The sequence below is a fragment of the Sapajus apella genome, unplaced genomic scaffold (assembly GCF_009761245.1).
Source record: "Sapajus apella isolate SASKATOON/1434 unplaced genomic scaffold, GSC_monkey_1.0 scaffold32, whole genome shotgun sequence".
Classification (NCBI taxonomy): Eukaryota; Metazoa; Chordata; class Mammalia; order Primates; family Cebidae; genus Sapajus; species Sapajus apella.
In genome coordinates this window covers 21,464,472-21,487,939 of record NW_022436972.1, presented here as the reverse complement: position 1 = coordinate 21,487,939, position 23,468 = coordinate 21,464,472, and the positions used below count along the sequence as shown (strand labels likewise).

The following is a 23,468-nucleotide window of genomic DNA, read 5'->3' as shown; positions in this document are numbered from 1 at the left end:
ACCTGGTTTACATCACACTTATCAGCTCAAGTTACTTAATCTCTTTTCTGTATTATGGGTTAATAATTTCTTCACAGGGTGGTGTGAAAAACAAATAAGACACTGTTTTCAAAGTTCGTAACATACAGTAAGTGCTGGACCACAAGTGATGATAGTAAATGGATTCCATTTTCCTTTCTCCAGAAGAGGATCGCAGGTGTTCATGCATCCATGAAGGATAATGCATAACTGCTCATTTCCAAGGGCTTGGATCTATAAGCAAAATAAAACCCAACAGATACTAGAGCAAGATCTAATTGTTGTCTTCTTTAAGAAATCATATGAATTTCAAGAGCAGGATTAAAATGAATTAAGCCACAATATTTTAAAAACCACATATTGTAGTCTGGCTTTGAAACACAACCTCAAATGCCTACCTGAGCCAGGTACGTAGCCAGATGAGTGGGGCATGTCAGCCACTGACAGCACAGGGCCATCACAGGTGTGGGGGGCCATGGCAGCCAGAGAACCAAGACGGTTCTAAAGTGAGCAGCAGCTGTGACTCAGCACAGCAGATGACTGTCACAGAGGAATAGAGACTCAAAGCTGCTAGAACTTGGAACAATATCCCAGTTTCAAAAGAGGTATCACTAATTCACATTATTTTTTAAAACCTGCACAAAAATCATATCTGAGTGGCAGCTCTAGTCAGTGGGCCTTATGCAGTCTGAGGACCCCAGATTGTGACCTCCAATCTCAGCTGACTCCTTGCCAATGGTGTTTCTCAGAGTTACACTTCACATGTTCAGTAGGCCAATTCTCACTGCATAGAAGAATTTTTCTTATCTCTTTCATTCGTACCACATGGGAAGGTAATTGCTTTTTATAATGATGCCAAAAATTATTCTTCCCATGTGTTATTTTACAGCTCCTTCAAAGTCAACCTCAAGATTACCTTTTCGACATATTCTGCTCATCTAACTCTATTTACTGCCCCTTGACTCTGACATGCTCAACTTGCATTATGTTAATCTGCGGTTATATCTCCTTGTAATATTGTTTCAGGTTTTATGCATGTGTGTGTATAAACTCAAAAATTATGTCTAAAACATAATAGGAATTTCTTTCTTTCTTTAACAGTCCTGATCAGTTCTAGACTGGGAGGTGGCCGAGAACTCTGCCCGACTCGTTCGCTCAGGGGCGGCTGATGAGGCTCTGCCATCGTCCAACACGTGGTTTTCAAAGTGGTTACAGTTGTCTCCAGTCAGCTGGCTGAAGGGGAAGAGCATAGAGGATTGCCCATGGGACGTGTTTATGAATCAGGCCTGGAAATGACAAAACAACATTTATGCCCACATTTATTTCACTAGAACTTAATCACATGGGTTCACTTAGCTGCAAGATAACCTGGGAAATGCCGTCTGTATAACCAGGAAGAGAGGAGGCTTTTTGGAAAACACCTACCTGTCTTTGCCAATGGATTCTAAGGTACATTTCATCTTCTTGCCCTCAAAGAACACACTCACCCTCTCCAGGGGCAATAACTCAAAGTCCCATCGAGCTACTATATCCAGCTCAAAACTCCAAGATCTCTAGATGAGGCACAGGTCTGAATGTGGCTCCCTAAGGTCTGGTGACCTGTAATCTAAGACAAATTATCTTCCCCTCCACTGACAATACATGCAGCACAATAGCTGCAATAACTCCCACTGGAAGTATGGGAAACACACAGTAGGCCATATCCCTCCGTTATTAGGAAACCCTGCAGGGCAGGCATTGAGAAGATCCCTTTGCCCTGGCAATAGGGGAAGTTCTCAGATCAGACCCTGATACTACTCCCTGGGAAGAAATCGTTGGTCCATTGTTCTCTGAAACTGCAGGCCTCTTACCTCTAGGAGGCTTTTCTTTTCCAGTATCCCCCAGGGCCATGTATGAAATAGATTTGGGAGAGAATGCTCTCCCTGGGAGCTAGACAGCTTTAGGCTCTCACTTCACCCACTTCCATCTCCTGCAAGTGTAGGGGCCTCAGGGTTGTTTGAAGGTTCCAGTGAAGCCTTCTTGCTGTTATTAAGTCTGAGTTGGCTTGTGTTTTCCTTGGCAGTAAACATTCCTTAAAAACTTGGTAGGCTTCTCCATTCTCTATTTCCGGTCATTTTAATGTGTCAGTAGCAAGACCTAAAATATTTTTCTGCACATGCCTGTACTTCTGCTCCTCTACCTCTAATCACTGGGCAATGACCACCCAGAAGTCATCCGAAACAAAAGGCCTATATGGGGAATCCATGCCCTTTGTCTGATCTTTGCTAAAGGGATAAAGCACCTTAAAGCACCTTAAATCAAAAGGCTTAATGGGCCCTACTGATTTCCAACTCCTCGGAGTATAGTAGAAATAGGCTTTTCCAATATCAGACAGCCCCAAATTTCTGCATCTTTTTCTCTTTCCTTTGTACTTACAAACTAATTCTTTTGTGAGCTCACCTTTTCCTCAAAAAACATAGGAGGCATAACAGTGAAGAGTGACAGGTCCTGACATACTAGTACCTCAGCTATGCCCTCACCAGGCACATGGCCAGCCTTCTAAGCTATTGCTGGCCAGTTTTACAAAACATTTTGTCACTTCACAATATGGGTTTTGATCTCTCTAGCCTCCACTAGTTTCATCACCATCAGCCAACCATAGTCAACACCCCACATTTAAGGTTTTTCGACAACATCACTCCACTTCAGGTACTGATTTCCATATTAGCAAACGTCAGCCACTGAAGCAGATTTTAAAATACCTAATGGCGGAAACACTCTTGCTCATCCAACTGTGCTGCCTGGTTCCAGGTTCATGGAGGAGGGCACTATTCTTCAGTTATTCAGGGATTCAGCTGACAAAGGCTCTGTCACTCCCAAGGTTGCCAGGTCGTCTCCATCCCATCAGTGGAAGGGGAAGGAGCCTGGCAGATCACTGAGAATGGTTTTCTCATGGGCCAAGTCTGGGGGCTATCACTGAGAATGGTTTTCTCATGGGCCAAGTCTGGGGGCTTCAGCCACTTCATCACTCATCCATTGACTAGACCTGAGTCCCACGTTCACTCCTAACTCCAAGGGGGCTGGGAGATGTAATTCAGGTGTGTGCCCAAGTGGAACAGAAAATGGGATCTTAGGCAACCAGTTTGTCGCAGTTTGCCTGGGACCTTCATGGATTTGGCATTGAAAGTCCCACTACTCAGAACACCCTCAGTCCTGAAAAAACCAGTAGTTTGTCAGCCTTAAAGTCTCCATTGCATTCTCATTCTTTAAGAAGAGACACTGTCTTGTTTTCTTGGTCTCCGAGTCTACAATGACTACAAACCACTTATCAGGGCATGAGTTGGATGTATTTATGAGACAATAGGGCAAACTATTTTAATTGAAAAATATGTTGTCCCTGGAAATTTGGATCATGTGTTATATAAGCTTGTTGATCTACATCTACAAACATGGTCTTTTTTCCTCAATGAGTCAGCTATAAAATGTAGTGGTAGGGGATATACCCCCATGAAAAAATACTACTCATTTAACAAGAGTTCCTAAAAAGATTCCCAGAAATATTTCTGCCAAAGGGCTCACCTGAGAAGGAACAACAAACGAATAATTCAGATATTATATCACATAAGGCAAATTTTGCCAGAAAACAAACTACCTCATTTATCTTAAAGGCAGCTTATGAGCAGTCCTTGGGGACAGGGACTGTGGCTCATTCAATATACTATCTCTGGCTCGTAGCAGGTACTCAGTAAGTGTTCTCTGAGTAAGTTAACACATGGTTTTCAACACAAAATTTACCAGTTAACTGTGTACCATAGTTAAATAGCCTGCGACCCCTTTCTCTCATCAAAAAGAAGAGATGTTACTGATTTATTTTGAGCTTTAGGGTGAGCTGCCTTGTAGGGCAGGACTCTAGCTCTTGATACAGTCAGAAGACAGAAGGCAGAGGGGACACATGTGGCCTGTGGGCCACATCAGCTTAGTAGGTATGCTCTTGTTTGGTCTGTACAGTGTCCAAAAGGCAGACATTTCCAGATATAGAACCCTGGATTTGAGAATCTTGGAAGAAACTGGAAGATGGAGCAAGCCGGTGTCCTCCTGCTTACCCCACTCACTCAGGAAGATTCGCCACTGAAGACACTGGGGTCCCGAACACCTGGTCTAAAGCATAGACCTGTGTTGTAATACTGCACATTTTTAAATAGCTACTGAATCTTCCAGTAGCTGTTGCCAAAAAATGATCTCCAAGCCCAGGGACTTCAGGCCTGCCTGGCATTCCATAGCACTGGTTTACACAGAACCATTTTCTGTAATGAAATTAATAATTTAAGATATATATACTCCCCCTGTAGTCATTTACTTCCACCAATATTATTTTTGTAACATTGAAAATACTGGACACTGAAACATGGACAATTCCCAATGAATGCCTTCTCTAATTCACATAGATGAAACGGCAGCCTTTTGCTATCATTTCTTTGATGCAGAAAAAAATTGTGTGTTTCTATGTGCATTCTAAAGGACATTTTTCCTATGTGTGTTTTCACAGCAAGGTTTAAACAGCCACTACTATTACCAGATATTTAGTCAAAAGGTATTAGAAAATAAGGCTGCCACACCTTTATCCCTATGAAAAATTCAAAATTAAATATATAAACAAACATAAACAAGCAGATGAATGACTCAGAAATAACAGTAATGGTTAACACTCCTTGAACCCACCTCACTCTGAACCCATCTCTGTGCTGACAGCTTCCCAGCATTAGCCTCATAAAACTCCTATGGAGACAGCATGTCCCCATTTTAAGCATGAGGAAACAGAGACCAATGAGGAACTTGCCTGAGGTCACTTAGCTAGTAACTGGCAGAGGAGCTAGGATGAAAACCAAACTAATTTTAGTCATTAAGTTAAATGAACAAACAAAAACAGCACACACGCACACACACACACACACACGCACGCACGCACACACACACGCACCCTCCCACCAAAAGTTAGAAGAATAAAGTCATCATCAAAAGCAGATGATTGTAGCAATCTGTGCCTGGACAGGATCTTCGTGATCTGATCCAATCCTTATTTCAGATGAGAACTCAGGTCTGAGGGATTCTGTTCCTGGTCCAAAGGTCAAACAGCTCATGACTGCAGGGCCAGGCCTGACAGCCAGAAGCCTGCCTCTCAGCTCAGGGTCCTCCTACACACCAGTGCAAGAACCTATTGAACCATCTGCTTCCAAGTTCTATTGGTGGGCACAGATCTCCACTTTCAGGCAATTTTACCTAAGAGGGAAAGAACCTTATTTTCTCTTCCTCTGTTTCTAATCTTAATGCCACAATTGCTGCCTGAATGGATTTGAAGTTGATGTCTAAAAGTAGTCATGTTGTCAGCCCCTGGTAGTTTCAACTACATATTTTACACAAAGCAAGAGCAGAGTAGCATCTCTATAGAAATTAATTTTCATTCCTTATTTAGTTACAATTAACTTTTACATATTTCTTGTGTAAATTTAAAACTGTTCTGGCATTGCTTATTTATCACATAATGAAAAATAAATTTTCTCTTATAGTATGTAAACAATGTACAGAATTACTGAAATATGAGCACTATTCACTTGAAACAGAAAGTAGACCTTCATTAAAATCCATGTAAAATTTCTTCTGTTTCTCCTTCATTGAATGGGGGTTTCTCCTGCTGCAACTGATATCATGAACATTCAGTGCTGGTATAGCATGCCATTCCCCTTAAAATCTTTCCTTCTCCACAGAACTAAGTGCAACATAATCAGTTATTTAATAACCCACAGGCCAATAAGATCTATACTCAGACTTCCAAGCAAGTAGCAGAATGCCTGTTTAAATTACCTTAAATATGTTTAAATATAAGTCAATCATTTCAAGTATATTTAGTAATTACTAAAGTGAGTATGGAACATATATGGAAATAATTCATTCTTATTTCACAAACAATATTCAGCTACCAAAATTTCATGAGTCTCACATTTTTAATAAAAAGACCCAAAGTTCCATTAAATAATGGAGAAAAAAGTTCTCCATCATCTTAATACATTGACATGAGATTTTTCAAATTTTCCATGATTACTGGTATATGGTATTTTAAGGATCATAAAAAATGAAATGGCTAGGGATTTCTATAGTTTTCTTTTTCAAGGAAATGTAATTACTACGTAAGTATTCCTTTATTAAAGTTGAAGTTATATAACCTACGAGCCAATATGACAAAGATTTTTTTTTCAACCCTTTTTCAAATTCCCCCAAAATATCTTTATGGCAACTGCTATCAGCCTATGGCAGTCAGCCACCCATCATTTCAAAAGGAGGCCCGTGTCACCACTTTGTAACACATGCACACTATGGGACAATTCTTTTTAGGGAGTTTGGATGTCCCATTCACCTCTCAATCTCCCACCAGCTCTAGATTAGAGAAATGAAAGACTCAGAAAGCTGTCCTTGTCCTGCAAGGACTCAGACAAGCCTTAGAGTTTGGGAATGGCCCAATTCCCACTAGGCAGGGGCCATTGCTGAGGTGCTAGGTTGATAGATTACAGAGCCGGTAAACCCACCCCGTTCACTTGGTTGCCCACGTGACTCCTAGTGCAGAGTGGGATCCCTCAGGCTCACTCCTCAGGTGCCAGGTGCCAATCTGCTTCAGGATTCCTTTGTGGTTTCAATTTTGGCCGTTGGCCTATTTTACAATCATGTGGAATCAACTGGAAGGACATTCTTGCTTATCTGGTCCCACCTCAAATCATCTTTTGCTTAGACAAAACAAATTATTATGCCAGGAGCTAGAAACCCATCCCACACTAGGAGAAACATCCCAACCCAAGGTGACAGGGTTCTTAAAGTGGAAATCAGCTTTCCCAACTTCCGTCTTTTGATCCTAGATCTGCTTATTGCAATTATATGCAGAATAAGCCTCCTCCTTCCTCTCAGTTCAGCAAAAAAATGGAAGATTAAGATTTTCATGGACTCTCAGAATTTTAAAGCCACAGGGGAATGTAAGAGATTATCTCTTTCAAACCCCGACATCAGTCCAGGAGCGAAGCAACCTGTCCAAGTCACACAGTAGTCAGAATTGAGCTGGACCCCTCCACTGCCTCTTCCCTTACCAGGGGAACAAAGTAATGTGTCAATTTCCTTTTCTTCCTGTAGTCAAATCTTACCCCTAGTTTGTCTAACCATTCCACTCCCCTTCAGGATTTTACTGGTCAAATTGTTAACTCTACCCGAAAACAGTGTGGAAATGACTGCCATTATATTAACAGGGTAATATGAAAAGACTTGTTTATCAACATTTTATATGCTTTATTGAAAGTTGACAAGTGCAACAGTTAAATACAGTGACACCTTACAACTGTGTAGAGAACATGCACAGAAACATATGCATATAACTACTATACAGGTGATATGCAGAAACCCCTACTGGGAAATCCGTTTCATTAGCTAGAACTGAGCATTTTTCAAAGTATTCAACCAGCTCAATTGAAAGACTTCAGTGAACAGGGATTTACTTCAGGGTATTCAGCAGCTAGATTTCAGATTACACAAAGTGAGTAACTGTGCCAAAATCTTAAAATTTCTTTAGGTGTGGTTTTTGTCATGTAGCAGTTTTTGTGTAGATCTACATATAAAAGTCCACACCTCCTCAGACAGCCAATGAAACATCTAAGTTTCAATCTGTACAACCTAAATAGTAGTTACAGTCCTCTATTGTACAAAATAGTTACACTACATACACAAATATACAATAAGCAAAACAATCTTCATGGTAAGATAGCCTAGGTCCCAGCTACCTGTCACCATTTTGTCACTCTCATAGTTTTGTGTCATCCACTGTTTAAGAAGAAAGAGGCACAGTACTATTGTTTTTTATGGATTTTGGTGACAGTCGTCAATTTGTACAGTGAACTCTGTTCCCCCTCATTTTAGTCTTTTTAACCCCCTTTCAGGTTCCCCCTGGGGGGAGGAGAGAGGCAGTCCAGTAAGGAGCTCCATCGCTTCCCAACCCCATGTAGTACACTAAGCGCAAGCAGGAGAGAGAACCCTTGGAAGTGAGGGGTAGGGAGCCGGAAGGGATGGAAAGGCACACAGCTCCTGAGCATGAATTAAACCATTTCTCAGATATCTGCCAAGCTGCATGAGGTCCCAGTATATCCATGCTAATTCTCGGATTAACCTTTCATTCACCCAACTAAGTAATTTCTTCAAGCCATAAGTATATGAGTGTTTAATACTGGAAAAAAGAGATAATGGCGTATGTCAGTCTCACGTCTCTTTCGCAGCGAGCAATGAAATGGGTGACTGTGGAGGCGGATTCTCCCTAGCACATCTTCTCCGTCTGTTCAGTTCACACGCAGCAGCCAGTTCTGCGGGGGCATAGGCAGCTATGCGGTTGGTCCTGAGCCCTGCGATGCTGGCTGGGCGGGGGGCTGTGTGGTGCCCTGTGGCTGGGTGGTGGCAGGGGGGGAGCCAGTCTGCAGCTGGGCCTGAAACTGGGCAAGCTGCTCAGGACTGGCCAGTGTCTTCAGCAGATTGTTCTCCTGCTCCAGCTGGGAATTTTTCTCTATTAGTTCTTTGATTTGCTCTTTGAGGACCTCCACTTCCTCTCTGACCGCATACATCAAATGGCTTTTCACCAGATCCTGGAAAGAAAAGAGAAAAGGTTAAACTCACTATTTGCTATTTTCTGGATTCTCGAGTTTCTAAGACATTATTCCGTATGGCTCTCCCTATTTACATATTCTGCCTTAAAGTTCGTAACAATGACACTTGGGGAAATCGGAATACAACCATGACCGTACAGTACTTGAGTTAAACGTGTAAACGATCAAGCTTTGTAAAAGTCTGTGCTTCTCTGCAGACGTTGGTCAGAAACGCCCAAGTCCGGCTTCCTATCTGAGACTGGCCAGAACCCGGAGCGCGCCAGTCCCGGATTGAGACCAGTAGCTGTGATGTCCAAGCAGCAGCGCGCCGGCCGCGTCCCCGCCCCTAGGCCCCGCCCCGCGCCCGCCCGGAGCCGCCTCCTTCAGCACCGGCTGCAGCCAGTTCCTACCGAGCGTGTTGCCGCATTTTCTTCCCTCCACCCCGCCCCCTCTTTCATGATTAAGCTGACATCACAGAAACCTGGGCAGACGTCGCAGCCAATGGGAGCCCGAGTTATTTATAGCTCCGAATTAAAGGTTCAGAGTTTGCCTAGCAACAGTGGGCAGAGAATCCCGTGAGAAGAGCCACAGGCGCTGCTCCAATAACAAAGAACGGCCAAGGCGGAAATAAAAAATAGGAGAAATCCAGGCGCAGGCTAAGAAAACAAAACTTTTCTCTGATTCTTCTTCATTGTGCAGGAGCCCGCGCCACCGGGGACCCGTTTGTGCACTGTCTAGAAGGCCTTTACCAAGGATCCCGACTTCTGCTCCCCCACCCCCAACTCCCGGCTCCCTAGTAAAATGTTAGGATTCCTAGTAAAGCTACATCGCTAAAGGTGTGCTCACGACCAACCAAAGGAGACGCTGGGCCAGCACTTCCCTAACAAATCCCCAGCAAAAAAATGGTCACCGAGAGAAAATCCCCTCCTGTGAAACCAGCCTCGGAAAGGAGACCATTTAATACCCGCAAGGCCCCTTTCTCCCTCCACGGCTGCCGTGGTAGGTGGCTCCACGCTGGCCGAAAGGAGACAGTGCCGGCATTTCTACGCGCATCAAGAGCAATCAACATCATGTGAACTTAGGACTGCACTGGTTCCACAAAACATCTCATTTTTGTGCTGTGCCCACATTTAGTATAAATGATTTTTCATCAGTACATACCATAGCTTGCTCGATTTTGTTGTCAATAGCTACCACACTTGCACCAGAGGAGCTGAAAAAGAGGGGGGAAAAAGGTCATCGATAAATGGAATTTATCTTAAACGTCCAAGATAAAAAGGACCTCCCAATTTTGTGATGTTGCTAGCATATTTTTAATATTCTTTAATACTATGTAAAATGTATCACCCTCCAGAAAACACCAGCCCTTCTTTTACTAACGAATATCCAGGCGTCTCCCTATTTTAGGAAGTCACAAAGAACTAAATTATATAATGTGGGGAAAGCCTGTTCTCTGGCCAGGCTTGCAAAAATAAGGTTATTCCAAACATTTCCAAAAGCAACATCCATGTCACCAAATCTCTCAGCAATGGACAAAGGAATTCGCCTGGCTTTCACCTGCATTATTATAAGTATCTCACGAATAAATTTAAAGAAACTATCCTAGCCGACATTTACCTATTATCAAGTCTCACAGAAGCGTTTTCAGTCCCCAGCAAGGATGACAAGAAAGAAATTGAAAAATGTCTCAGTTGGTAAACTCCTAGATCCATCGCCACTGGTCTACACCATTGGGATTTCATGCAATTGCAGCCAAAAACACCCTCGTGGAAAAAAAAGAGGGAACACCAGCAGCCTTGTATGAGCTAGATAAAATCTTCTGGCTTTCCACAGCCCAGGGAGAAATAGAAAATGGCAATCCTAATTTAAAGAAACCCGGCTTCTGGTGGTTTGGTGTTCCCGGGAAGATGCGGATCCCAGTGCCGTGCAGAGGCGCTTCCCAGATCCGCAGCCCGGCTCCACTCAGCTCTAAACCAGCACTCCCAGCCTTAGTGCTAAATATACGCAGGGAAGAGCTGCGCCGATTGGCCGGCATGCCACTGGGACCGCCCCCTTCTCCCTTCCCCTTCTCCCTTCCTGGTCCTCCCGCTTCCCTGCTTCCCCGCCTTCCCCCACCCCCTACCTCCGCCCCCATTCTCCAGATCCCGCTCGTGGAGTGGGCTGGCCTGGTGCAGGCCGCACTCAGAGGGACTGGCGTGCCGGCCCCGGAGGTTTCCATGGCAGCCTCAGGACACTGGACCACTGCTTCAGCAGGAAATGTGAAGGGTCCTTGAAAAATACTATGGGGGACCCGCACGTGCTTACGTTTAAGGGAGTCAGACCCTGGTCCCCGGAGCTGCGTCCCGAGGCTGCTGAACTGCGAAACCAGAACCGTCTGAGCTACTGGGCATGCCCAGTCCCACCACTGTAAGAGCTCGAGTGTCTTGATTTCAATTATCTAGCTCTTACCGGCAGCGGTACTGGGAGGATTTTATAGACGGTTTTAGTTTTAAAGATAATAATTATCATGAAATCATATATTTTTTTAATTTTAGAGGGAAAAAATCACATTTGCTCTTTGAGAGATACCTTTTGTTTTATAGAGACAAAACAAAAAACATGATATATTCTTTGCTAGGCATATAAAAATTGAAGGAAAGACTCCAGATAAAATCCAGGATCTTCCCAGAAAGCCCCTAGGGCGACAAACCTTAAAAACCACATCTCCCTATCAGCACCTTCTCACCAGTAATTAAATATTCCTTCTTCTATTTAGACCTAGAAAAGTCAATCCACAGGTTGAATCCCACATAGATCTATTTTTAGTAAGTCCCTAAGGCACGTTTTTGGAAGCTGAGTGACAATTCCTTTAAGACTCAATCCCTCAATCCTATGAGCCTTACATCGGAGGGATTGAAATATTGTAAAGTATGTATTCGAAGCACACAAATCCCTGAAGTTAGTCTCTTTGCCCCATTTGCAGTGTCCAGAACCAGAAAAAGCGGGATATAATGGTGGTTAAAAATAGTTAAGCAGCCAATAGATGCTGTAGGCTCACCTCTGTTTCACCCTCTTGGCCACACTGACCAAATAATTCCCTTCTCCAAACCAAAATCAAGAGATGTGGGTGTAAAATAGCTTAACCCTTTCAAAATTTCCTATATTAATTTAAATTACTTGCAGAGATGCTTCCATTAAGGCTACAATTTAATATACTAGAAATCTAAGCCCTGAAGTTTGCTTAATTACTATACAACATAAACAGCTTGTAAGTCAATATATGCGAGAAAGAAAATTTAACCTCTGCAATACTGCCCTCTAATGGCATGATACTATAAAAACCGAAAAATCTACAAAGTACTTAGGGAGACCTCTGTAATCCATAAATTGTGTCATCACAAATAATTCCAACATAAAATCTGACCGTAGAACATATATATGTAATACACACACATGCACAAACACACACAGTCTTCTCTCCCAAATAAGGATGTTTCCTCAAGCAGCACTCTTTCCTAAAATTGCCATCAGAGCCATTTCGACAGTTAAGTTGACTCAATGCTGGTAGTAGGAGTGGGTAAATTTGGTTTTCAGAAACTGTCCAAAGAATAGGAAGAACCAGACCAGATCTGGTGAGCGCAGATGATAAAGACCACAATTCTCTTTTGGGCTAAAAACTAAAATGTGACTATAAAGTAATGAGATGCCCTTTTTACTGAAAGGTTCATATTATCTCCAAATTTTAAGGCTTGACTTTTGAACAATTAAATTTATGATTTAAAAAACTAAATATATTAACTCATATGATATTCCAAAAAAAGAAGAAACCCATTTTCAATAAAAAGGAGACTAAGTAGAAACTTAAAAATCATAATTATTTGGGAAGCAGGCATGTGGTCCCTATGTCTAAGAATGCTAATCAGAGTATTATTTACTACATGATAGTTTCTATATTTTGAAAGTTAAAGTTATACCTAAAACTACTTGTGTGCTAAATTTTATTTACATATTTTAACTGAATGCCAGCTTCACAAAAAAGGTATTAAAGCACCATTTAAACTATTTTTAAAGCTATTTTATTTTAAAGCTATTTTATTTTAAGCTCTTTTTAAAGCTTTAAAAAATAAAACCCAAAGGTCATATAAAAATAAATTTTAAATCCCCAGCTGGAATTTTTAAAAATTACTAAATTAACTAAATTTATTCATGCTGCTCTTCAACATAAACAGAAAGCTATTTCTATTTCAGTCATTTTAACTGATCATCCATTGTATCAAGCAAGAGAAGCAAATATAAGCAACCATAGTCTGTTTAACCCATTGAAAGACATTATGGTTTATTGTTAATATTTGGCTATTTTAAATAAAATTGCAAGAAACATCCTTCTACATACATCCTTAAACACATGTATGTGTGTGCGCACACTTCTGGAGAATTTGTTGGGCCAAAAGATATGCAACCATAGAAATCTACTATTTTCATATATTTCACATAAATGTGCTAGATTCCTTTAAAACTATTCTTTTGTATGGAAACTGAAAAGGCTTAATTTGAAAAAGGAAATGGAAAGCTCTATGGAGGGAAAATCCTTGGATCAAAAATGTCTGTAGGACAAATGGCTAGAATTACATTCAAAGTCTCTTCTAATTGCAAGACAAACCATCTATATGTCTGATGCCTAGTCAGAGCTCACTGAGAATTGCTGACAGGACAGAGAAAACACTACAAGGCTTTCAGGGGAGATCCTTGAAGGCCTGGACCATAAGTCAATTTCAGGCACTGAGCAAAGATCAGTGGTATCACCCCAGTGGGAATTCATACACATTAAACAGCCTGGACAATTGAGACTGGGGTATTTTCTGTTGTAGTCTGACTAAGAGCCTTTTTACATGGATTCCAATTCAACCGTGACTTCATACTGGTAGCAACCATGACAAGATAGAAGAGGAACAGGCCTGAGTGTTTCTCATTCCTATAACATGTGCTTTTCTTAAAAACTTGATCTGACTTGGCCAACATAGGTATGGCCAGAGATTCAGCACTCAAATAGAGTAAACCCTTTCTCCCCCTGTCCAAACTCCTTGCAAATCTCAAACAACTGCCAGGAAAGCAGCGAAGGCACATTATCCTGTCCTGACCAAATCACTGCTGTCTACGGACTCCCACATCACCTCCATGTTTCTAGTTTACTCTCACTAGGCAGGTTTAACAAATGAAACTACAGGACTCTCAGTTAAATGTGAATGGCAAAATAGGAACACTTTTACACTGTTGGTGGGAGTGTAAATTAGTTCAACCATTGTGGAAGACAGTGTGGCGATTCCTCAAGGACCTGGAAATAGAAATACCATTTGACCCAGCAATCCCATTACTGGGTATATATCCAAAGGATTACAAATTGTTCTACTATAAGGACACGTGCACACGAATGTTCATTGCAGCACTGTTTACAATAGCAAAGACCTGGAACCAACCCAAATGCCCATCGACGATAGACTGGATAGGGAAAATGTGGCACATATACACCATGGAATATTATGCAGCCATCAAAAACGATGAGTTTGGGTCCTTTGTAGGGACATGGATGAACCTGGAAACCATTATTCTCAGCAAACCGACAGAAGAGCAGAAGATCAAACACCGCATGTTCTCACTCATAGGCGGGTGTTGAACAATGAGAACACATGGACACAGGGAGGGGAGCACTACACACTGGGGTCAGTTGGGGGGAAATAGGGGAGGGACGGTGGGGGGTGGGAAGCTGGGGAGAGATAGCAGGGGGAGAAATGCCAGATGTAGGTGATGGGGAGGAAGGCAGCAAATCACACTGCCACGTGTGTTCCTATGCAACAATTTTGCATGTTCTTCACATGTACCCCAAAACCTAAAATGCAATAAAATAAATAAATGGGAAAAAATAAATAAATTAATTTAAAAAAAATGTGAATGGCAGATAAACAACAAATAATGTTTTGGTGTTGGGTCCCACACACTGTCAAAACAAGAAGAAATGCCAAAGAAATCAAAAGAAGAAAAGGCTGTTAAATTCAACCACATTTTACATTTCCTTGATCTCCACAAGAAGGTTGGTTGAAAAAAACTTCCAAAAAGTAGAACAGTGGCCAGGCACAAGTGTAATGGCTCATTCCTGTAATCCCAGCACTTTGAGAGGCTGAGGCAGGCAGATCACTTGAGGTTGGCAGTTGGAGACCAGCCTTGCCAACAAGGTAAAACCCTGTTTCTACTAAAAACCAAAAAACAATTAGCCAGGTGTGGTGGTGCATGCCTATAATCCCAGCTACTGCCAAGGCTGACAGAGTTGCTTGAACCCAGGAGGCAGAGGTCACAATGAGAGATCTCATCATTGCACTCCAGCCTGGGCAACAGGGTGAGACTCTGTCTCAAAAAAAAAAAAAGAACAAAATCTGAACTGTGAGATAAAGAAACTTAAAGGATAAATCTAGGAGGTCCAACATCAAAATAGGAGAGTTTCTATTTTGGAGAGAGAAAAGAAGGAAGAGAATTATCAAATAATTAAGAATTGTTCCAGAACGGGAGGGCACAAGTCTCCAGTTAAATGAGATGACCAAATGCCCAACCTCAAGAAATGAAAAAGCCCTCCACCAAAGAACACCATCATGAAACCTTAATCGCTAGGCATAGAGAGAAAATCCTAAAAGCTTCCAAATGGAAGAAACAAGTTACAAACACAGGAACCAGCAACAGAACCACTTTGCTGGTAGCCAGAAAACAGTGAAGAAAATGTTTTTAAAATTCTGAAAGAAAAGAGTTTTTTTATCCAGAATTCTTTACTTGGCCAAATCATCATTTGAGTGTAAAAGTAGGATTAAAACATTTTTAGATACTTTAGACACCAAAATGGAGGAGCAAATCAAGAAAAAAGGCAGGCATGGGAAATAGGAACCAGGAGGAAAGGAAGGAAATCAACAGGCGGGAGTGCAGGGGATCTCAGGGGGACTGCAGTAGGCAAGCCCAAGCTGCAGCTGGTCTGTACCTGGTCTGCCATGGTAAGGGAAGATGGAGAACTCCAGGAGGGAGAGCTTCCATGCTAATGAACACACAGATTACCTAACACATCTGAGCATCTGCAGGGCGCAGGGGAGCTACTGATAGTCACATGACAGATCTAGTGGAACAATTAGATAAGCTCAAAGGCAGTTTTACTGAAAACAAAGCAAGGACGAAAACCTGGAATACTCATAAACAAAATTTACATGACCATATTAATTTTTTAAATGGATTTACCTTTAAAAATTTAACTTTATTGAGAAGGTAACAGGAAGAACAATTGCATGGTAGGAATGGTTTTAGAGTGCTAAATCCTAATCTACTACAACCTGCTTACCTAATATCTAAAATGGAAAAGGCAAGAAATAGCATAAGTATAAATATATTACATAGAAATGTGAAGGTAAAGATGAGAAAAAACAACTAAAACTTAAAAGTGGCTATGTCTGAGGCACAGACTGGGTGAGTGAAAAAAGGGAAATGCTATTTTTTTCCTATTCATTCTATTTGCTCTTTAGGTATGTATATGTATTACTTTGATTTAAAAAAAAAAGTACACTTCAAAATAAAAGAGGTTTAGAGAGAGATCTGCAGCAGTTCCTCCTGCTTCCAGGCTTCAGCAGAGTCCTTACCACACCTGCATGTGAGGGAACTACCCAAGGCTGGGGAAAGAACCACCCAAAAGAAGCAGGCAGAACCATTTTCAGAAATCACAGAGGGTAGGCACCCGTTGATATTACCACCCACCAGCCTAAATGAAAAAACTGTAAACAGGGATATCAGATATTCAGAAAGTTACTGCCTAAGTATCTTTCCGAATGATAAGAAGAATTCTAATTCCCTTCAGTCAAGAACTAATTTATAAGGGAAAAATCAGTCCTAGACTGAAGAGTGTTTTGGTCCTACATAAAGCAGTTTAAAAGGAAGCCTTAAAAAGTCAAACTGTTTCCAAGCAACTTAATTTTCTCCCAAAACAAAGCTCAAGGATATTTAATAAAGTCTCTAGCATCTAATAATTCACAATGTCTGGCATCCAATAAAAAGTATCAGGCATATAAACAAGAAGGAAAATATGACTCATGAGGAGGAAAATTAATCAAAATGACCCAGATATGACAAAGATGATTTATAAACAGGAACATTAAAAACAGTTATATTTTACATGTTCAAGAAGATAGAGGAAAACATTAGCACATTAAGGCCAGGTGTGAGAAGTATAAGGAAACCTAAATTATCAAGATGAAAAATACAATATTTGAGGAAAAAAATATTAGTTGAGATTAATAGTAGATTAGATAGGGCAGAAGTATTGGTGATATATGAGCAATAGAAACTATCCAAAATAAAACACAGAAGAAACATTGAATCAAAAGAACAAATCACCCAGGTGCGGTGGCTCATGCCTGTAATCCCAGCACTTTGGGAGGCTGGGGTGGGTGCATTGCTTGAGGTCAGGAGTTCAAGACCAGCCTGGCTGACGTGGTGAAACCCCGTCCTCTACTAAAAATATAAAATAACCAGGTATGGTAGCAGACAACTGTAATCCCAGCTACTCAGGAGGCGGAGGCTGCAGTGAGCCAAGACTGTGCCACTGCACTCCAGCCTCGGTGACAGAGCGAGATTGTCTCAAAAAAAAAAGAACAAAGCATCAGTAAGCTGTGAGACAGTTTCAAGCAACCAAATAAAACTGTAGTGAAATCCTTGAAAAAAAAAAAGAAAAAAAAAAGGAGAGAAAACAGTTTAAATGGCAATTTTCCTCAAATTTTATTAAAACAATAACGTACAGATCCAAGAAGCTAACCAAACCCCAAGCAAGGGAATTGTGAATAAATCTACAAGGCATATCATAATCAAATTGTTTACTATCAGTGATAAAATCTTAGAAGCAGCCAGAGAAAACTGGATTATGTACAGTGCCACAAAGATAAGAATGAGAGCAGACTTCTGGTTGGAAACAATGCTAGGCAGAAGGCAGTGCAGCAACATCTTTAACAGAAAGAAAAAAACCCTGTCAATCTATAATTCTATGCCCAGTGAAAATATCTTTCAGAAATTTAAGACTTTTTCAGGCATACAAAAGCTGGAAGGATTCATTACTGTATCTCCTTCAGACAGAAGGAAAATGATACCAGATGAAAAACCTAGATCTACACAAAAGAATGAAGAGCACCAGAAATGATAATTACTTGGTTAAATACAAAAACTTTCCCCCTTTTACTGTTTAAATCTCTTAAGATCATTGACTATTGCTGGGTGCAGTGCCACAAACCTGTAGTCCCAGCTCCTCAAGAGGCTGAAGGGGAGAACCACTTGAGCCTAGGAGTTTAAGGCCAGCCTAGGCAACATGGTGAGGCTCTTTCGATAATAGTCATTGACTGTTGAAAGCAAAAATAACAATATATGGGAATGTACTACAATATGTAGATGTAAAATGTGTGACAAAAATAGAACAAGGATTAGGAAGGGGTAAGGGAAGTATACTGCTGAGTAAATAAGTTAAATATGTATGCTATAAACTCTAAAGTGTACTGTTGAGTACACTGTGATAAGTTAAAGACGTATGCTATAAACTCTAAATTTCATAAGCCAACATAGAAGGATAAAATGGAATCATAAGAAAATGTGTAATCTAAAAGAAAGTAGAATAAGAGGAAAAGGGGAATAAAGAATAGACTAAAAAAAGAATAGCAAGATAATCGATTTATACCAATTATATCAACAATAATCACATTAGGCTGGGCGTGGTGGCTCACGCCTATAATCTCAGCACTTTGGGAGGCCAAGGCGGGTGGGTCACATGAGGTCAGGAGTTCAAGACCCACCTGGACAACACGGTGAAACCCCATCTCTACGAAAACTACAAATATTAGTGGGGCATGGTGACACTTGCCTATAATCCCAGCTATTTGGGGAAGCTGAGGCAGGAGAATCACTTGAACCCAGGAGGCAGAGCCTGCAGTGAGCTGAGATTATACCACTGCACTCCAGCCTGGGCAACAAAGCAAGACTCTGTCTCAAAAAAAAAAAAAAAAGAAAGAAAGAAAAGAAACAATAATCACATTAAATATAAATGGTCTCAATTAAGTACCTCAATTAAAAAGCAGATATTGCCAGACTGGATAAAAAAGCAAGATACAACTATATGCTACCTATAAGAAATATACTTTAAATATAAAAATACAAATAAGCACAAAAAGAATATGGAAGATATGCCATGTTAATAATAAAAGAAAGCCGAAGTGGCTATATTACTCAAAGTAGACTGCAGTGTAAAGAATATTATTAAGAATAAAGGTCATTACATAATGATAAAAGGTCAATTTTATCATTATGTTCTCTGACGACAATGTAATTAAATTAGAAATCAATAACATGAGATTATCTGAAAAATTTCCAAATACTTGGGGAAAAAATACACACATCTAAGTAACCCACAGGTCAAATAAGTAATCAAAAGGAAAATCAGGAAGTACTTTGAACTGAATGAAAATAAAAACAAGGCATATCAAAATTTATTTCAATAAATTTAACTAAACAAAAATGGACAAATTCTTGTAAAGACACAAACTACCAAAACTCACATGAGAAGAAGTAGATAACATGAATAGTCCTGTATCTATTTGCAAAATTGAATTTATAGTTTAAGCTCTTCCTATAAAGAAAACCTCAGGCTCAAATGGTTTCACTGGTAATTTCCACTAAATATTTAAAGAAAGAAATAATATCAATTCTATACAAACACTTCCAGAAAACTAAAGAGAGAGAGAGAGAAACACTTTATAACTCATTCTATGAGGCCAGCATTCCCTTAACACTAAAGCCAGATAAAGACATTATAAAAAAAGAAAAACTACCTACTAAAAGCTCTAATGAACACAGATGCAAAAGTTCTTAACAAAATTTTAGCAAATCAAATCTAACTATATATAAAAAGTAATATGAATGAGTGGCATTTATCCTGGGAATACAAAGTAAACATTTAAAAATCAGTGTAATTATCCTATCAACAGAGGACAAAGAATATACATAAAGATAATCTCATTATATGTAGCAAAAGCATTTGACAAAATCACCATCAATTCATGATTTAAAAAAAGAAAAAAGGGCCGGGCGCAGTGGCTCAAGCCTGTAATCCCAGCACTTTGGGAGGCCGAGGCGGGTGGTGCACGAGGTCAAGAGATCGAGACCATCCTGGTCAACATGGTGAAACCCTGTCTCTACTAAAAATACAAAACATTAACTGGGCAACTGGGCATGGTGGCGCATGCCTGTAATCCCAGCTACTCAGGAGGTTGAGGCAGGAGAATTGCCTGAACCCAGGAGGTGGAGGTTGCGGTGAGCTGAGATCACGCCATTGCACTCCAGCCTGGGTAACAAGAGTGAAACTCCGTCTCAAAAAAAAAAAAAAACCTTTACAAATTAGGAATTGAAGGGAACTTCCTCAACCTGATAAGGGGCATCTATAAAAAACATTAAGCAAACATCATACTCAACAGTAAAAGAATAAATGATTTCCTCCTAGAGTCCACTCTCAGCATTCCTATTCAACCTCATACTGAAGGTAACAGCCAGGCAATAGGCAAGAAAAAGAAATAACAGTCATCCAGACTAGAAAGAAAAAAAAAATCTCTATTCACAGATAACATGACTCATCTATGTGCTTCCCAAAAAATTTACAAATAAATTATTAGAACTAACAAGATACAAGTTTCTTGAGGTCACAAGCTAGAAGTTCAATGTACAAATATCAAATATATTTCTATATACCAGCAATGAAGAAAAGTGAAATTTTAAAACAAAAAAAAAAAATGAAATAGGTATAAATCTAACAAAATATGTAGAAGATCTCTATGCTAAAAACTGTAAAACACTGCTGAAAGCAATCAAAGAGAACCTGACAAATGGTGAGATACCCCATGTGTATGGATTAGAAGATAATACCATTAAGCTATCAATTCCACACCTCCCAGCTACCATATAGAGTCTGTGTAATCCCTATCAAAATTCTAAGACATTTTATTAAAAATGACAAAGTGATTCTAAAATTTACATGTAAAAGCTAAGAAACTAGAAAAATTGAAACAATTTTTGGAAAAGAACAAAGCTGAAGAACTCCCACTAACTGATCTCAAGATTTTCTGTAAAGCTACTTGCATCACCACAGTGTGGTAGTAGTAAAAGGACAGACACAGAGTAACATAACAAAACAGAGGGCAGACACACACACACACACACACACACACACACACACAGCACATTTATTTTCCACAAATATGTAAATCAATTTAATTCAGAAAAGAGTCTTCAGCAAATGGTATTAGAACTGCAAAAAAAAAAAAAGTGCAAATTGATCCATTCTTTATACCAAAATAAATATTAACTTAAAATGGATCATAGACCTAAATGTAAAATCCCAACCTATAAAACTTCTACAAGGCAACATAAGAGAAATCTTTTAAACCTTGAGCCAGTAAAGATTTCTTAGGTAAGACACCAAAAGGGCAATCCATAGAAGCAAAAAATGGATAAACTGGACTTTCACCATAATGAAAAACTTGTTTTTTGAAAGATAACGTTACTAGAGTCTACAGCCATACCACCCTGAATACGCCCGATCTCATCTGACCTCAGAAACTAAGCAGGGTCGGGCCTAGTTAGTACTTGGTTGGGAGACCGCCTGGGAATACCAGGTGCTGTAGGCTTTTTAAAAAAAAAAAAAAAAAAAAAAAGATAATGTTACAAGAATAGAAAAACAAACTATAGACCAGAATTAAATACTGTAAGTCACATATCTGATAAAGGACTTATATCTAGAATATATAAAGAACTCAAAACTCAATAACAAGAAAACAAACAACCTAATAAAAGAAATGGGCAAAAGACATGAACTATCACATTATCAAAGATGTGTGAATGGCAAATAAGCATCTGGAAAAAATGCTGAACACCATTAATTGTTGGAGAAATGCAAATTAAAACCACAATGATATACCACTATACATCTATCAGAATAGCTAAAATATAATTTAAATTTTAAACTTGAAAATACAAAGTGCTGAAAAGAAGGCAGAAAAATTGGAACACATATATTGATGGTGGGAATGCAAAATGGTACAACCACTTTGCAGAATAGTTGTGCAGTTATTTATAAAGTTAGACACAGAGAGTTTCCATAAAAACCAGTAATCTCAATTCAAGTTATTTATCCAAGAGAAATGAAAACATGTTATCACAAAAATCTAGACATGAATGCTTAGAGTGACTTTATTTTTAATCATCCCAAACTGGAAACAAACCAAATGTCACTCAACTGGAGAATGGATAAGCAAGCCATGGCACACCTAGACAATGGAATAATACTGAGCAATATAAAGAAACAAACCACTGATACACATAACAAGCTGAATGAATCTCAGGTATATTATGGTAAGAGAAAGAAGCCACACTCGAAGATTGCAAACCATATGATTCTGTTTATGAGACATTCTAGAGAAGGTAAAACTATAGAGGCAAAAAACCAGATCAGAAGTTCCCAGAACCTTGGGGTAGGGGAGCGGAGATTGTTGTGGGTGACGGAACTATCACATATCTAAATTGTAGTGGTGGTATGCCCACTGCTTTTCAAAACATGTAGAGCTCAAAGATGGAAAAAATAAACACTGGAGACTCCAAAAGTGGGGAGGGAGGGGAGCCAGGTCTGAAAGGCTACCAATCAGGTACCATGTTCACCACTTGGGCAGCAGGATCATTAGAACTCCAAAACTCAGCATCACGTAACATGCCCATGTAACAAGCCTGTGCATATACCCCCTGAATTTAAAAAAAACAACAGTATTACTGTATACTAAAAAGAGAAACTTTATCATATGTAAATTACATCTTAAAAATGGAAAAATGACTGCCCCTAAGTAGCAGATTGGGAAGAATGGAAAAGAAAAAAAAAAAAAAAACAAGAAACTGCTAAATTTTAAAGTTAATTCTATCTGATCTTTGTATTTTCATGTACCATTTTTTATTGTAGTAAAAAACACATAACAAAGTTTACCATACTGATCATTTTTAAATGTACAGTTCAGTAATGTTAAGCATATTGTTATTACTGTAAAACAGATCTTCAGAACTTTTTCATCTGCAGATCCGACGCTATCCATTAAATAACTTTCCATTTCTCCCTTCTCCTGCCCTTGGTAACTGCCACTGTAATTTCTGTTTTTATGAATTTGGCTACTTTAGATACCTATTCTTTTTTTATTTTTTTAAAATAGAGACAGGGTCTTGCCATGTTGCCCAGGCTGATCTCGAGCTCCTGGGCTCAGGCAGTCCTCCCATCTTGGTCTTCCAAAGTGTTGAGATTATAGGCATGAGCCACCACGCTCAGCCTACATGTAGTATTTTGACTTAAAGCATTTTAAACTAAAAGAAACAAGGGACTAAAAACTATTTTAAAAGATACAAGGACTTAAATATATTCATTGAAGAGACCTAAAAATGCCTATTTTATAACTAATTGTTCTATCATTACAAAAAATGCATTACTAGGCTTAAATTTTTTAACTATAATTTTGCTTTGTTCTTAGAACTGTTGTTTGTTGGTGATTAATCATTCCTAAATCCCATATTAGTGTTAAACGGTTTGTAAAAATTAAATACTTGTTTTAAGTGTGAGAATTTTAAAAGTCCTATCAAAATGTTAATAGATTCAAATAGTCTTTTATTTATTTATATACACCTATATATAGCATATGCATTTACCCTCTGTAAATTATTTTTTCTGTATTTGTCTCTCTCTAAACATAATTACTT

The 23,468-nt window shown here is 39.6% G+C and overlaps 1 protein-coding gene and 1 non-coding gene across 4 annotated transcripts in view; one reads left to right on the top strand and one right to left on the bottom strand.

Annotated features, from left to right (window-relative positions):
* Nucleotides 1-7,296: 7,296 nt before the first annotated feature.
* Nucleotides 7,297-23,468, bottom strand: part of TSC22D1 (TSC22 domain family member 1) — a 143,964-nt gene continuing 127,792 nt past the window's right edge. Inside the window, exons 1-3 of one of the 3 annotated variants that reach the window (XM_032294744.1) lie at nt 10,962-11,058; nt 9,819-9,870; nt 7,297-8,657 (exon numbers count right to left, since the gene is read on the bottom strand). In XM_032294744.1, the coding sequence (XP_032150635.1) occupies nt 8,400-8,657; nt 9,819-9,821 (261 nt within the window). In that variant the 5' untranslated portion in view covers nt 9,822-9,870; nt 10,962-11,058 and the 3' untranslated portion in view covers nt 7,297-8,399. Of the gene's footprint in view, nt 8,658-9,818; nt 9,871-10,274; nt 10,700-10,961; nt 11,059-23,468 lie in introns of those variants that run through there. The other 2 variants (XM_032294743.1, XM_032294739.1) reach the window with 2 other exon arrangements.
* LOC116562544 lies at nt 21,249-21,367 on the top strand. The gene has a single exon (XR_004274001.1). It is a non-coding gene; the product is annotated as a 5S ribosomal RNA (ribosomal RNA).